General features: G+C 42.8%; 1 protein-coding gene across 2 annotated transcripts in view; it reads right to left on the reverse strand.

Annotated features, from left to right (window-relative positions):
* Positions 1-1,175, reverse strand: part of LOC124789121 (slit homolog 2 protein) — a 642,438-nt gene extending 641,263 nt beyond the window's left edge. For both annotated transcript variants that reach the window (XM_047256411.1, XM_047256410.1), the window contains exon 1: positions 659-1,175. In XM_047256411.1, the coding sequence (XP_047112367.1) occupies positions 659-855 (197 nt within the window). In that variant the 5' untranslated portion in view covers positions 856-1,175. The remainder of the gene's footprint in view (positions 1-658) is intronic.
* Positions 1,176-17,343: the final 16,168 nt, after the last annotated feature.

Here is a 17,343-nt window from a genome sequence, read left to right on the forward strand (position 1 = left end):
AAAGAATTGAAGTCGTTACGAGAGGTTTCTGAGGTCTCTTCTTGGATTTAGGTTAAGAGGCAGATTGTGAAATGAAGAGGTAAGACAGCAGCTACACATGACAGAAGATAAGAGCCACTATAGAAAATTGGTACGAGCACGTCAGAGGGTTGCTATCTTAGCGCATGCTGTGACAAGTATTACATTTTAACAAAACACGAGTTGGAAATAGGAAGGTTAATCAACAGAGGGAAACATCAGTCCTGATGATTTCCATTGGTTTCGCACTGGGCCAACATCCACTTCTTGAAGTGGAATAAAATTATTCAGTGATTTGCATCATATAAATAATTTCTGAATTTTTTGCCTAAACAAAAGGAATCAAGATCGCTTAATACATTTCTTTGTTTATAAAGCCGCTTCTGTTACTCCCATCATCAGACCAAACTTGTGAAATGACGTTCAGTGTAGAAATCAATAAAACCAGTGCCTACGCAAGGCGTTGACTTGATGAAAGAAATACATTAAGCAATCTAGACGGCTTTGTACACAAAACATCCACAGTGATCGCAGCCCCATTCAGGAACTATGTTACTTTGATCGCTATTTCTGGACTGGAAAAATTCCTTCACTGTATGCGAAATAGGAATAAACAGCAAGCATGCTGTGATGTACTCGCCGTTTTGAGAGCGCCGTCGAGAAGCACCTGCGAGCGGACGACCAAACCTGAACCAGTGGCTCCCAGAACGGGGCCTCCTGTGACACACAAACGATGGTCGCCGCCATTGGTTGTAGGATGCGGACGATTGGCTGCGAGTGCGGTGACGTCAACGCGTTTTTAAAAGGACCAGTCGGAGCCAGTCGCTGTTGTCCCATTCGACTCTCCTAGCACGTGGCGTAGTATACTGGACAAGTCACGAGCTCTGAAGGTGTGAGAGAACACTACACAGATCACCGACACTCAACTTTTGCACGAACTTGCAACAACACACGCTGTCACCGAGTCAGGTGCAACAACGCGTACATCGTTGCAGGAGGATCCAGTGAGGTACGAGATGCCGACGAGGATGTCTTACGGTATGAGGGAGACTTGCAGGAATGCGCGTGTTAGCGGCGACTGGCGCCGTCGACGTCGGCGACTTCGGGGTTCGGGTAGCGTCGGCGGCGTCCGGAGTGGGGCGCGCGCGGCGAGCGACTGTGGCCCAGCAGGGCAGCTCCGCCCAGAGCAGGGCAGAGGCGGCGGGCCGCCACGTAACGAGCCCTTCCTGTGGCTGTGGCCTCGGCGCGCTCCCACAGTAAACAGCCGGCGGCCGGCAGTCAGCGCTCTGACGCGGTCACCACGCCTCGCCTCGTTGCCGAACCCGAGCGTCTATCAACCGCGTGACGTCACTCCCAGCCTACCGTCAGAGCTCAAGATATTCCTCAGAGGTTCGGCACTCACGCCCATTCGTATACGGCCTCGTTAAGATTATAGCTGGTAGACATATTTTTTAAATCATCACCATCATCATCATCATCATCATCATCATCATTTAAGACTGATTATGCCTTTCAGCGTTCAGTCTGGAGCATAGTCCCCCCTATAAAATTCCTCCATGATCCCCTGTTCAGTGCTAACATTGGTGCTTCTACTGATGTTAAGCCTATTACTTCAAAATCATTCTTAACGGAATCCAGGTACCTGCTCCTTCCTCTATCCCGACTCCTCCAACCCTCTACTGCTGAACCCATGAGTCTCTTGTGTAACCTTGCTTCTCCCATGCGTGTAGCACGACCCCACCATCTAAGCCTGTTCGTACTGACTGCTACATCTATACAGGGTGTTACAAAAACGTACGGCCAAACTCTCAGAAAACATTCCTCACACATATACGAGGGTCGGTCAAAAAGTAATGCCTCCCATTTTTTTTCTACTTAAAGAAATTAAGTTAAGTGAAAAATTTGAATTTGGCGCCATTCCTCAAACCTTCTTCTGCAATCCACTGCAGTAGTAACTTTCTGTGTCAACAGGTGGCAGCACAGCAGAAGTTTGCAAGATGGCCGACATCGATGTTCGTTTGAGACAGCGTTGTGTGATTGAATTCTTGAATGCAGAAGGTGAAACGCCCATACGCATTCATGAAAGACTGAAGAAGGTGTATGGTGTTGTGACAGTGGATGTCAGCACTGTTAGACGATGGGTTCGTCGTTGTAAGGAAGCTGAAGGGCAAACACCGTTGACTGACGAAAAGCGGAGCGGCAGGCCGGTGAGTGCAGTGACTCCACACAACATTCAGCAAGTTGATGACATCATTCGTGGTGACCGTTGGGTGACTGCAGATGAAGTGTGTCGCATTATTTCTCTTAGTAAAGGCAGTGTGATCACGATTATTAAACAATTGGGGTACTCAAAAGTTTGTGCACGGTGGGTTCCAAGAATGTTAACCGATCAGAATAAAGAGGCAAGGAAAACAATAGCCTCCCAACACTTGCAGCGCTTCCGTTTGGAGGGAGATGAGTTTCTGAAAAAAATTGTGACCGGGGACGAAACATGGGTGCATTTTTTTGAACCCGAATCAAAGAGGCAGTCAATGGAGTGGCGTCACACAAGCTCGCCGAGGAAGAAAAAATTCAAAACTGTGCGATCGGCAGGGAAAGTTATGGCAACAGTTTTCTGGGATACAGAGGGTGTGATTCTGGTTGATTTTTTGGAGCAGGGATGCACAATAAATTATGTTCAATACGTCACAACCCTCAACAAACTTAAAGCACGTCTTCAGCGAATTCGCCCAACAAAATCAATGGCAGATGTTCTTCTTTTGCATGACAATGCAAGACCACACACCAGTCGTCACACCTCTGACGAGATTGTCAAAATTGGATGGGAAGTTTTGCCTCATCCCCCATACAGCCCTGACCTGGCACCATCAGACTTCCATCTGTTCGGGCCACTAAAAGAAGCTCATCGTGGGATTCATTTTGAAGATGAGGAGGCCGTCAAAACATCCGTGCGTCAATGGCTTAGGAAGCAGAGCTGTGATTTTTACCGTGCTGGGATACATGCCCTTGTTCAAAGATGGACCAAAACTGTAGAGATGGGCGGAGAGTACATTGAAAAATGACAAAATGATCCTCAATGTTGTGGTTTTCAACCTATGTAATTGCTTTTAAATTTCCTGACAATTAAACGTAGAAAAAAAAATAGGAGGCATTACTTTTTGACTGACCCTCGTATAAAGAAAAGATGTTATGTGGACATGTGTCCGGAAACGCTTAATTTCCATGTTAGAGCCCATTTTGGTTTCGTCAGTATGTACTGTACTTTCTCGATTCACCCCCAGTTGGCCCAACTGAAAGAAGGTAATGTTGACTTCGGTGCTTGTGTTGACATGCGACTCATTGCTTTACAGTACTAGCATCAAGCACATCAGTACGTAGCATCGACAGGTTAGTGTTCATCACGAATGTGGTTTTGCACTCAGTGCAATGTTTACAAATGCGGAGTTGACAGATGCCCATTTGATGTATGGATTAGCATGGGTCAATAGCCGTGGCGCGGTACGTTTGCATCGAGACAGATTTCCAGAACGAAGGTGTCCCGACAGGAAGACGTTCGAAGCAATTGATCGGCGTCTTTGGGAGCACGGAATATTTCAGCCTATGACTCGCGACTGGGGAAGACCTAGAACGACGAAGACACCTGCAATGGACGAGGCAATTCCTCGTGCAGTTGACGATAACCCTAATGTGAGCGTCAGAAAAGTTGCTGCTGTACAAGGTAACGTTGACCACGTCACTGTATGGAGAGTGCTACGGGAGAACCAGTTGTTTCCGTACCATGTACAACGTGTGCAGGCACTATCAGCAGCTGATTGGCCTCAACGGGTACACTTCTGCGAATGGTTCATCCGACAATGTGTCAATCCTCATTTCAGTGCAAATGTTCTCTTTACGAATGAGGCTTCATTCCAACATGATCAAATTGTAAATTTTCACAATCAACATGTGTGGGCTGACGAGAATCCGCCCGCAATTGTGCACTCACGTCATCAACACAGATTTTCTGTGAACGTTTGGGCAGGCATTGTTGGTGATGTCTTGATTGGGCCCCATGTTCTTCCACCTACGCTCAATGGAGCACGTTATCATGATTTCATACGAGATACTCTACCTGTGCTGCTAGAACATGTGCCTTTACAAGTACGACACAACATGTGGTTCATGCACGATGGAGCTCCTGCACATTTCAGTCGAACTGTTCGTACGCTTCTCAACAACAGATTCGGTGACCGATGGATTGGTAGAGGCGGACCAATTCCATGGCCTCCACGCTCTCCTGGCCTCAACCCTCTTTCATTTATGGGGGCATTTGAAAGCTCTTGTCTACGCAACCCCGGTACCAAATGTAGAGACCCTTCGTGCTCGTATTGTGGACGGCTGTGATACAATACGTCATTCTCCAGGGCTGCATCAGCGCATCAGGAATTCCATGCGACGGAGGGTGGATGCATGTATCCTCACTAACGGAGGACATTTTGAACATTTTCTGTAACAAAGTGTTTGAAGTCACGCTGGTACGTTCTGTTGCTATGTGTTTCCATTCCATGATTAATGTGATTTGAAGAGAAGTAATAAAATGAGCTTTAAGATGGAAAGTAAGCGTTTCCGGACACATGTCCACATAACATATTTTCTTTGTGTGTGAGGAATGTTTCCTGAAAGTTTGGCCGTACCTTTTTTGTAACACCCTGTAGAGTTCATTCCCAGTTTTTCTTTGATTTCCTCATTGTGGACACCCTCCTGTCATTGTTCCCATCTACTAGTACCTGCAATCATCCTAGCTACTTTCATATCCGTATTCTCAACCTTATTGATAAGGTAACCTGAATCCATCCAGCTTTCGCTCCCATACAACAAAGTTGGTCGAATGATTGAACGGTGCACAGATAACTTAGTCTTGGTACTGACTTCCTTCTTGCAGAAGAGAGTAGATCGTAGCTGAGCGCTCACTGCATTAGCTTTGCTACACCTCGCTTCCACTTCTTTCACTATGTTTCCATCCTGTGAGAATATGCATCCTAAGTACTTGAAACCGTCCACCTGTTCTAACTTTGTTCCTCCTATTTGGCACTCAATCCGTTTATCTCTCTTTCCCACTGATATTACTTTCGTTTTGGAGATGCTAATCTTCATACCATATTCCTTACATGTCTGATCCAGCTCTGAAATATTACTTTGCAAACTTTCAATCGAATCTTTCATCACAACTAAGTCATCCGCATATGCGAGACTGCTTATTTTGTGTTCACATATCCCTAAAATAATCGAGCTGCCACTACGAAACTCAGTAGTGGTCTCTACACGGTCACAATTCAATGCGACACATTTTTCCTTACGATGGACGACTTGGTGGAGCCTCCGGTTGTGCAAATGCACGCTTTTGCTGGTCAGGACACGTTCCACCTTGAAAAGCAACTCGTGTCATTTTAAAAATACCAGTCACGAAAGGATTTCTTCAGCCGAGGAATGCTGAAGAAGTCTCTGAGTACCTCTGCAGGATAATACAACGGATTAGATATTAGATGCAATTTGGTAGGCCGAAGATCAAGTGCCGCCCGGTGTGGCCGAGCCGTTCTAAGCGCTACAGTCTGTAACCGCGCGACCGCTACGGTCGCAGGTTCGAATCCTGCTTCGGGCATGGATGTGTGTCATGTCCGTAGGTTAGTTAGGGTTAAGTAGCTCTAAGATCTAGGGGGCTGATGACCTCAGCTGTTAAGTCCCATAGTGCTCAGAGCCATTTGATTCATTTGTTGATCCACGTAGTGCACTGGAGAACTGGCAAACGTGATGAACTGTGTTTATTCCCTCGTAGTGTGACGTTTGCATGCAGTAGGGAAGCTTCAAAAATTGGGTGTACGGGTACCACATCCTCTAAACCAAAATCATAAAAATCAGTAGGTGGCCGTATGTGCATCTCTGCTCGTCATCAATTGGCTCATGAACAACACCGACCATTCCTATCCTGTATCGCTACTGGTGACGAGAAACGGTGTCTTTATGCTAACACAAGGAATGGTTGAGCCAAAACAGAGCAGCAACTCCCAGCAAAAAGACCTACGCTTAGCCACGAAAGATAATGTTATGCATATGTTGGAACAGCGACGGTGAGGTTTACCACGAACTGCTTCCCTGACCTGTAACCACCACTGCTGATACTTATTGTCAATAACTGAAATGTCTTGCAGACGTAATCTAAAAACAACAACCACAAACTCCAACTGTCCACGGGTGTACTGCCGGTCCATAGTGTCCAACGGGCACAATATTTCGGCGATCAGACATGTCGCCATCGTCAGGTGCGTTGACGAACGTTTTCATAGAGTAGAACATCCCCCTGGACAGATTCCTGCAACCCTTCGCCTTTCGAACCCCCCCCCCCCCCCAATCCCATCCCATCAGATAATATGCTCCTGTACCGCACTGCCTTTATCAGCGTAATGTGTTACTACTACACAACGTTCCTGTCGTCTGATGTCTGATCTGATGTCTCATGTCTAATGTCTAGTTCAAGGCATGTCTTTACGCTCGTGTATCTTGTGAAAATCTCTTCATATCCTCCCCCCCCCCCCCCTGCCTCCTCCCAAACACCTCTCCATCACGAATTGGACAATCCTTGATGCCATCGCATGTGTCCTGACAACAAATCCGCTCTCTTAGTCAAGTTGTACCATTAATTTCCTTTCTCTACAGTTCAATTCAGAATCACCCTACTCGTTGTTTGATCTACCCATTCAATTTTCAGAAAGTTTTTATTCTTTTCTTGTTTAAACTTTTTGGTTGTCATCCACTTGACGCTTCCATACAAGGGTTCACTCCAGAAAGATACCTTCAGAAATGTGTTCGTAACATTTAAATTTACACTAAGGTGACAAAAGTCATAGGATACCTCCTAATATCGTGTCTGACATCCTTTTCCCCGCCGGCCGGAGTAGTCGAGCGGTTCTAGGCGCTACAGTCTGGAACCGCGTGACCACTACGGTCGCAGGTTCGAATCCTGCCTCGGGCATGGATGTGTGTGATGTCCTTAGGTTAGTTAGGTTTAAGTAGTTCTAAGTTCTATGGGACTGATGACCACAGCAGTTAAGTCCCATAGTGCTCAGAGTCATTCCTTTTCCCCGACGTAGTGGACTCAAAAAGTCGTTTGAAGTCTCCCGCGGAAATACTGAGCCACACTGCCCCTATACTCTTTCATGATTGTGAACGTGTTGTCGGTGCTGGATTCTGTGCACGAACTGGCCTGTCAGCTATGACCAAATGCTCGATAGATGGCCAAATCATTCGCTGGAATTGACCAGAACTTTCTTCGAACAAATCGCAACCAACTGTGGCCTGGAGCCAAGGCACATTGTCATCCATAAACATTTCATCATTGTTTTGGAACACGAAGTCCATGAATAGCTGCAAATGGTCTCCAAGTAGCCAAACATAACCATTTTCAGTCAACAGTCGGTTCAGTTAAACCAGAGGACACATTACATTCCACTCAAACACAGTCCTCACTATTATGGAGCTTGTACAGTGCCTTGTTGACTGGTTAGGGGCTAGGGGGGGGGGGGGGGGGGGGGGGGGTCTGCTCCACACTCTAACACTATCATCAGCTCTTGCCAACCGAAATCTGGTCTTATGTAGACACGCCACAGTTTTTCAGTCGCCTACAGTCCGAACGATGATTACGAGCCCAGGAGCCACGCCGCACTCGATGTCGTCCTGTTGGACAAGGTACTCGCGTCAGACGTCTGCTTCCATAGCACATTAACGCCAAATTTCGCCACACTGCCCTAACGGATATGTCTGCGGTACGTCCCATATACATTACTGGCCATTAAAATTGCTGCACCACAAAGATGACGTGCTACAGACGCGAAATTTAACCGACAGGAAGGCGATGCTGTGACATGCAAATGATTAGTTTTCAGAGCATTCACACAAGGTTGGCGCCGGTGGCGACACCTACAACGTGCTGACGTGAGCAAAGTTTCCAACCGTTTTCTCATAAACAAACAGCAGTTGACCGGCGTTGCCTGATGAAACGTTGTTGTGCTGCCTCGTGTAAGGAGGAAAAATGCGTACCATCACGTTTCCGACTTTGATAAAAGTCGGATTGTAGCCTATCGCGATTGAGGTTTATCGTATCGCGACATTGCTGCTCGCGTTGGTCGAGATCCAATGACTGTTAGAAGAATATGGAATCGGTGGGTTCAGGGTAATACGGAACGCCGTGCTGGATCCCAACGGCCTCGTATCACTAGCAGTCGAGATGACAGGCATCTTATCCGCATGGCTGCAACAGACCGTGCAGCCACGTCTCGATCCCTGAGTCAACAACCATCTGCACCAATAGTTCGACGGCGTTTGCAGCAGCATGGACTATCCGGTCAGAGACCATGGCTACGGTTACCGTTGACGCTGCATCACAGACAGGAGCGCCTGCGGTGGTGTACTCAACGACGAACCTGGGTGCACGAATGGCAAAACGTCATTTTTTCGTATGAATCCAAGTTCTGTTTACAGCATCATGATGGTCGCATCCGTGTTTGGCGACATCGCGGTGAACGCACATTGGAAGCGTGTATTCGTCATCGCCATACTGGCGTATCACCCGGCGTGATTGTATGGGGTGCCATTGGTTAGACGTCTCGGTCACCTCTTGTTCGCATTGACGGTACTTTAACAGTGGATGTTACGAGTACATTTCAGATGTGTTACGACCCGTGGCTCTACCCTTCAAAAATGGTTCAAATGGCTCTGAGCACTATGGGACCCAACTGCTGAGGTCATTAGTCCCCTAGAACTTAGAACTAGTTAAACCTAACTTACCTAAGGACATCACAAACATCCATGCCCGAGGCAGGATTCGAACCTGCGACCGTAGCGGTCTTGCGGTTCCAGACTGCAGCGCCTTTAACCGCACGGCCGCTTCGGCCGGCTAGGTGTAGCCGTGGCTACTCCTCATATCAGTAGTTTTTTTATGACGAGTGATGGTGAGTACATAAGCTTTGTATGTGAAATAACGTGTCTGCCTGATCGAGTAAACATAGCTGGCGATGTGCGCTGCCCCCCCCCCCCCCCCCATCTCGCACCCCTCACCCGCATCCATGTTACGCGGATGTGGCGATTTCCGAGTGTGTAGTTAGACAGGAATCTGTCAACAGCTTAAATTGTTCCGAATGAAACGAGGAGCAGTAACATTCACACTCTTCCTTCGACAACGTCGACAGCAATTCCTGCGGCTGTCGACATTACGGGCATGGATGTGTGTGATCTCCTTAGGTTAGTTAGGTTTAAGTAGTTCTAAGTTCTACGGGACTGATGACCTCAGATGTTAAGTCCCATAGTACTCAGAGCCATTTGAACCATTTGTCGACATTACTTGTGGTAGTGAATCTCGTCTCTGCCGCCTGTAAGTAGGCATTCCAGCTTTCATGGTGGATGGTAGACGGTAGGGGTTTTAAAATTATTTTCAGTAGCTTTTTATAAAATTCCCAGTGACAATTTAAATTTCAGAAAATCTGCATCTGTATCGTCCGTGCATAAGTTCAGTTCATGTGACGTAAGTGAACATAAAGGTGCTATAGTGCGACAGAAAAATATGGCGTCCTAAAATAGCTCGCACGTCTCCACCACATCAACCACCTGTGACAAACAAGCCTGTACAACCCTCACCCCAAACATAATAATTCACGACGCGTGGGAGTATGCAGCATGTATATTGCACTTGCTTTTTATTTATTTATTTATTTATTTATTTATTTTTTTGCGGTCGCACTGGTCTGTACCAGTCTTTGTCTTTGTCTTCAAACAAAATATTGTGAAATATTGTGGGCCCATTTCTCAAATACAGAAATACGTTCGTGGCTATGAGTATGGATTTCGCAGAATCTGTTGTAAGTAAACAACATCCAGAGTGTTTATTGTGTCATGAAACATGGTCCAGCGAGGCAATGAAGCCAAGGTCACTGAGAAACATTTTTTTAAAAGCATCCCATTATGACAAGCCCACTGAATATTTTTCAGAAATATGTAAAATAAGTCAAAATAGTTCGACAATTGTTACACCATTTAAGAAACAACATACAGGGAACAAAGATGGATTATTGTCACTGCTCATATTCCACAATTAATGGTAAAGGTGGGTCTATATTAGACAAACTAATGACAACAGCTATAAAAATTTTTTATCTCAACGGGCATGCATCACGATACACTGGAAATTTAAGAAACGTTGCCACTAAACAATAGCATAGTCAAGTAACAAATTGAGGAAATGGCAGATAATGTTGTAAAACACTTCTAAGTATTCTTCAAAACTTTTTATTTCCTATGCAACTGTACGAGTCTGCCGTTGCCGATGATTATGCTGTATTGGTGACACATCGTTATTTGAGTGAAAACTACACGTTAAAAGAAGAAATGTTCATGTTTAATCTAATTACAGACCTAACTCGATTACCTATATCTAGTACTGTGAAATCGTGCTATATAAAAATTAATATTTGTTTAACTAATGCTGCTGCGTACGGTAGTGATGGAGCTCCATTGATAATACGTCGCTACCGCAGGTTTACAAGTGGAAAATGTTTTGTATGTTCATTGTATGGTGCAGAGACAACATTTTGCAGATAACCTTAAGTATTCATCATTAGATATAATAATTCGAGCCGCAAAAATTATAGAATAATCTGTAAACTTTTCCAGGACATAAATGGAGATTTTATTAGATTAATCATGCAAACAGAAGTTCTATGTCTGTCAAAGGTACATTTTTGGCTCGTTTTGTAGCCTTGTATGATAGTTTTCCACAATTTAATGAAAGTATTAATGTGACCAATCTGCCTCAACAGTTAGAAACAGTCGAGAACTACCCTTTTATTTGGCAGATATTCTCAAGAGATATAATGAGTCGATTTTCAAGCTGAAGGAGCAAATGAAGCTCATATGTTGCCAAAGTACTATCATTATTTGTTGACATATTTGAACTACTTCCTTATAATCCATGGAAGAGATAATTTTATCACTTTTCTTAATTATCATCTGTAATAAATGATGCAACAGCAGAACGTATTGACAGATTCAGCTGTCACCTCAAACGAATTTAAACTGGACATGGAAGTAAGATTTGAAGATATTTTGAAATTGAATGTTTATGACCGAATGAAAAGTTTCTTTACTACAGTACTGAAGAGACTGATACATCATGCCAAAAAATCTGTGACAGATTGGATATGATGAAGAAATCAAACATAAATTCAATAGTGGTGGATACGAAAACCTATGGCAAAATAAAAACATTTCTGTCTTTGTCCAAATATATGGAAAATGATATTATATTTATTACCACCTATCTCTACCATATATTTCGTTGAGTTAGGGTTTAGTGCTGCTAATCATATTACAGCCAACGAAAGAAACAGCCTTAACATCTCTGAAAGACAAATCTTTGTTCTTTACAAAAACTGATGGCGCTATTCATTATTTAGCTTCGCTGTATCAACCTCAGGCATCTCATTAACAATTCAATTACCTAAATGTTATTTCATTAGGCTTCATATTTCTATGTATACAAAGTATAAAGAAGATCGATGGACTTAACTATAGTAAACTGTTTTATAAAGATTTATTCTCCCAAACTTAGCGAAAGCTTGACATAAAATATTTGGTAAGCCATTGTTATTATGTACGAGTACATTAACTTGTCGTAACTCTGCTTTATAAATTTCACAGAGTGAAGTTAATTCCATACCTTATAAATCACCATTACTGTCGAACAAGAGGTCTGGTTGAAAATTTTACTACTAACAGAGATAGAAAACGGGCGGTAGTTATAAGAGGATTGGCTACTCCTGTCCTGTAGTATCTTTTCAAGGCACTGTTCATTCCGTTTAACTGCTATTTTTCTTCATTTGCCGTCTCTTAATGGATCACCTATAAGTTTTGTATTTTGTCTCTGTCTTTAATTCCTTTCCAAAATTTCGCCTTGGCTTCCATTAGTGATTGCTCCATGTTCAGATTGAACATCAGTGGGGACAGGCTGCAACCCTGTCTGCTCCCCCCTCATTTCCTTAGATTTTTGTAACTGCAGTTTGGTTTTTGTTCAAAGTGGAAATGACTCTCGCTCCCTGTGCTTTATCTCTGCTTTCTTCAAACTTTCGAAGAGTGTTGTCCGGTCGACACTGTCAAAAGCTTTCTCTACTCGCACAAATGTCGTATAAATATAGATCGGCCTTGCTTCAACCAATCTTCCAAGATAATTCTATGATCAGTAATGCTTCGCATGCTCCTACGTTTCTCCGGAACGCTAGATGGGCCTTAGTCGTGGCCGGTCGCTATCAGTTTTTACAAACCATAGCAGTGCCAAAAGAACCCACTATCACGTTTCCAGACGGAATTAAATGAATTCGCAATTCCGAATAAGGACAACCATCAGCTGTGGAATGAGTGACGACAGTGAAAATTTCTGCCGGACCGGGAGTCAAACTCACATGTGTAATTTTGAGTTGGATGGAGATATTTGTGCAGACACCTCCGCTGGTACCAAAGAAGGCGAAAATGGTGGGCGGAAGGTTGGAGGCCGTAAAAAAGTTGGTAAGAGAACTAGATAATGTAGGCGTTCGGGTCCAGTTCCGTCGTACTGTTTTGCTCTGTCACAAATAACATTACAGGCTATTATCCGTCAAAGAAGCGAAGGCTTGTCTCAAAGAGATTTGTGCTAATTAAAGAACAAACCACGAGCAAATCACATTTAAAACCAGCGATAAATATAAAACACTGCTCAGATGTTATTATTGTTGTGGCTTTCAGTCTGAAAATGGGTTTCGTGCAGCTCACCATGTTAACATGTCCTCTGAAAGCATTTTCATCCCTGCGTAATTACCGCAACCTACGTCCATTTCAGTCTGCTTAGTGTCGTAAAGCCTTGATCCCAATCTACAATTTTAACCCCCAATACTATTTTTCATTATCAAACTGGAAAACTGGCAATTCATGCCTCAGAATGCGTCCTATCACATGACCGCTCATCGGCAGACAAGAAAGGACCTTTTCTTTTCCATAAATTGAACCAGTACTTTCAATTATCGCAGCGATGATAGCTGTAACATTTCTGCCGGAAACACGTCCAGGATACAATGGTCACGGATACCTGTGCCGTACTTATTGCCGAAATTCATTTTGAATTTTCAGCAGTTGATATGTTCTAATTGTTACCTACGTAAGCCATCTAACACTCTTGAAAGCGTTTTTAAAGCTGCAAGAACACTATTTTTAACACTAGAACAAAACAAGTAACTGAGATTTCTAGAAACTATTTCCACTTCCTAATCGCCATCATCAGATCTATGAGAGATGTCTGGAGTGCTAATATTATTACAAACACTGGACTTCGAGGTCTCCCAACAACTACTAACGTAACATGATGCGGTTATCATGTGATACGACTGGGGTCAGCGTTATCAGTTCGTGGCAAGAGGCTTTTTCTGCAAAACAACACGAGACAACAGAAATATCCTGTTATGAAGTACAACTATTGAGTATCAAAAGAAATTTGCTTTGTTTCCTAACAACAACAATTGATACAATATTCCCGAAAGTTATGCTGTTGTGCTTTTCTCAGATAAGAACATTTTCCTTGGTAATTACAGATATCCATTGGAAAAGAAGACTCAATAAAATCTGCAGACAATTTATTCTAGCCTATAAAAATATTGCTAGTGATTGTTGCAATTTTAAGAAATTATTTTCGCCTTGTGCAAAGGAATGGTAATTTCACAAATGAATTATTTTTTTACCGACATTTTTGCTGAAGTTATCTGTATGATCGTAGACCGTAGACAATGGCTGATAACGGGCTTTTGATAGAGGAGTCAACAAGTGAACCGAAATGAATTAGTCAGAATTAAAGTCTTAGATACATGCTGATGTAACGTTTACAGTGTATACATTAACTTTTCTTGTTGTTTTATGTGCTTTTGTTCAGTAACAAAGATATAAAATTCATATAAATTTGTCAGTGCAGTTTAATGGCAGCAAACACGAAATTTTTCTCCGTTAGGGCTCTTTCAGACGGACTCTAATATTTCTTGAACTAAGAAATATGTTAAATTTTTGTACAAATTGTATATTTTATCATTCATTTATCGGTTTTGACACCGGAAATGTTCACAGTGGATATTTAGGCCTGTAATTCGTATGTAAAGAGAATTCTGAAATTTGATTACTGTTTAAGTCCTGAATATGAAAGATACAGGGAATTCCATAATGATATGATACATTTACTGTTAGTTTGCTACTGACATAAAAAGTTCGGGTTTCCAATTCCATAAAGTCATATGTTGGATTAAACCTTCAGGCAGTTATTTCTGATAACAATGGTCTATGAATAAAGACCGACACAGCCTTCTTTCATTTGTTTTCCTTCTTAATCTTTTTTCGACTTCGATATTTCCTTTAAACAAGACCGAAACCTGAAATACTGTTCCACGTAGATATTAAATGGAAATTGTGAACATGCAAAACTGTTTTTATATTTTGATTAAAGTACTGATACGTTGCTGGACCAGAATATCTGCAGCACTTGGAAATAGAGAGTGAAACAGATTCTACGAATACCTAATAAAAGCATAAATAAATGAAGTTTCAGATCTATACAACAATTAACTTTAAGAATTTAAGCAATTGTTTGAGTCTATAATGAGCTCTATGAGGACTTCCACACGTCTCTACACTTATGGAAGGAAGGAAGGAACGAACGAACGAACAAACGAACGACTGTTAGAGTTTAACTTCTCACCGGCCTTAAACAGAATCAGAGGACTCGAGTCTGGCTCATACGTCTCTTTCGTTGTAACTCCAATAAAACATTGGCATTTATTTCAAATAAACATTAATTATTTAAGTCATCAGAATCTATAATTATTCGAGTCGTTACATTTGTCTCTGCGAGAGAATTGTCTATGTGGTTAGGCATGGCGTTGTCGGAATGCATCGTAAAAAATGTTCTGAAGAAAGAATATTTCCCACACTTTGGTGTCTTCAATCTCCACCAGGTAACGGTTATTTTATTTTTCGTTTCTTTCACATTATCTTCGTAATATCTTGGTAATCTATACAGGTACCTCTGAGAAACAGCCTTGTGCACTAGACCTTGAAAGTAGCTTACCAGGCAACATACAAAGTAGTCCCATTTCTGCTGCCCCTTAAAGAGAAGACTAGTTAAAAATGCACAGGATGGAAATAGCCCGCAAACCGGGGAAATACAACAGATAACTCTGACACTCGATGGCTTATCATAGTTATGTCTAATAAAATACATTTTTGTAGTAATTTAAGTGCATTTTCCGGAAAGTAAGACCTGTATTTAAATTTCCATTGGCCATATTCCTGCATGATCTCGATCCTTCGGTCTAGCAGTCTGACATTAATAAAAATGTTTTTAGGTATAGAGCTGCTTGCGGTTTGAAGCTGCATGTCAACGGGGAATAAACAAAAAATCTAATAATTTATTTATCATACAATCATACTTGTAAGTGTGAGTACGTACGGTGCAGAAAAATAGCAGACCATAAGAAAGAAAAAATATAATTTGAAGGGAATGCAAATGGCTGTCACTGGTATGAACTGAAACTACAATTTACTGTTACCAGTCACAACATATTTTATTTTCACCACCCGTTTCAGAGTTATAAACTTCCATCATCAGTTGGATTTATATGAAGTAATACGACTTGCAAATGATGTATTATGACTTTGGGGTAATGTCTGACACTGCCTTGCGCTCTAGTAGAAAACGACAAGAACAAAAACTCTATTTTAGAACGTAACTCATAATTTTCGGGAGGTCTTTGAACCCCTGAACAAAAATACAGTAGTTAAAATAATTGTTGAACAGTGCTTTAATGTCAATACTGGACGTAACAGGAAACAAAATTGATTTTTTCTATATCAGTAAACACTTCCGGGCTAAGTTGCCGTGGTCGATCTGTAGAACTTCTTCTCCCTGACGTTTCGTTCTCAACTACGGAGAACATCTTCCGAGGTGAGTCGACGACTGGCTGCTAGGAGCTGGGGCCGCCGCTTATATAGAGATCGTAGGGGGCGCCACCACACGTCACGTGGCGTCTATGTGCAGCTATCTGTTCTCTCGATTGCAGGCAATCGATTGTCACGTGATTGATGCAACGTCGACCGCCATATCTTATCCAATTTTAATCCTTCTTCTTTACGATTGAAGTTGTATTGCTGTTTGTGGATTTCAATTGCCTCTCTATACATACGTGTATAATAGTGCGACGTCCTCGCTAGCACGCTTGTTTCTTCTTGCGTAGGTTCTCCAGTCGTCGTACCCTAGTTGACATTTCCTCCCCGTAGAGGCGTCGAATCATTCCATGTCTCCAGTTGATAAGACAATGCAACGGCCGTGAAAGCCTCCATGGAATTGATTTTTTCTGTTAGGTACAGTCATAATAAAACCAAAATCAAGAAGATAAAACCTGGTAACCACAAAAAGAAAAAAAGCTTAGGATATTCCACTGCAAACACTACAGTTTCATCTTACCGTCATTCTGTATAACACATTGTTTATAAATCGCCGATCCTCTCTGCAATTGGAGACACTTTTGAATCTGGTTAGGCAAACTCCTTACCAAATTAACCAAACAAACCTGTGGCATATTGTCTCATTCCTCCACAGCGGTCTCTATGAGGCCATGCAAGTCTTTGGTGAGACAGGACGATTGCAACCCGCTCGTTTCAGCATGGCTTAGGTACCCTCAATGCAGCTAAGATCTAGAGAATGTGGAGGCCATTCTATCAAATTGATATTTGCTCCACTAGGAAGGTGTTCACAAGGTTGTAACGACAGGGTCGTGAATTCTCGTATATCAGCGTGAATCTCGGTCCAATATGTTCACCAAATGGAGCCACGTTGCCTGCAAGGATGTCGTACCTACACTTCACTCCAGTCAATCTTCCATATATTAGGACAAAGCGTGTCCTGCGTAAATATGTGATTCCACTTCAAAAAATGACTAAACCGACTTGTTAAGGTTGGCGGTCTACGATACAGTTAGGGCTTAAACCTTGTTGTCGTTGTCTCTTCACACAAATATCAATATTCGCGGGAGATTGACACGGCCTCGTCAGTAAAGTGCGTTGTGACCCACTGGTGCCTAGTCCGCGAAGAGTGGTTTCATGCCCACGCGACAGGAGCTCCGCTTCGAAACCGATTTAGTGGAGCAGCCTTGATCGATCTTTTGTCATGTAATCCTCGCTCATGGAGCCTATTTTGTACCGTTTTTGTTGCCACCTGTCCTCCTGTTTTTGTTTGAAACT

Source organism: Schistocerca piceifrons, chromosome 3, assembly GCF_021461385.2.
Source record: "Schistocerca piceifrons isolate TAMUIC-IGC-003096 chromosome 3, iqSchPice1.1, whole genome shotgun sequence".
In the NCBI taxonomy this organism is placed as follows: Eukaryota; Metazoa; Arthropoda; class Insecta; order Orthoptera; family Acrididae; genus Schistocerca; species Schistocerca piceifrons.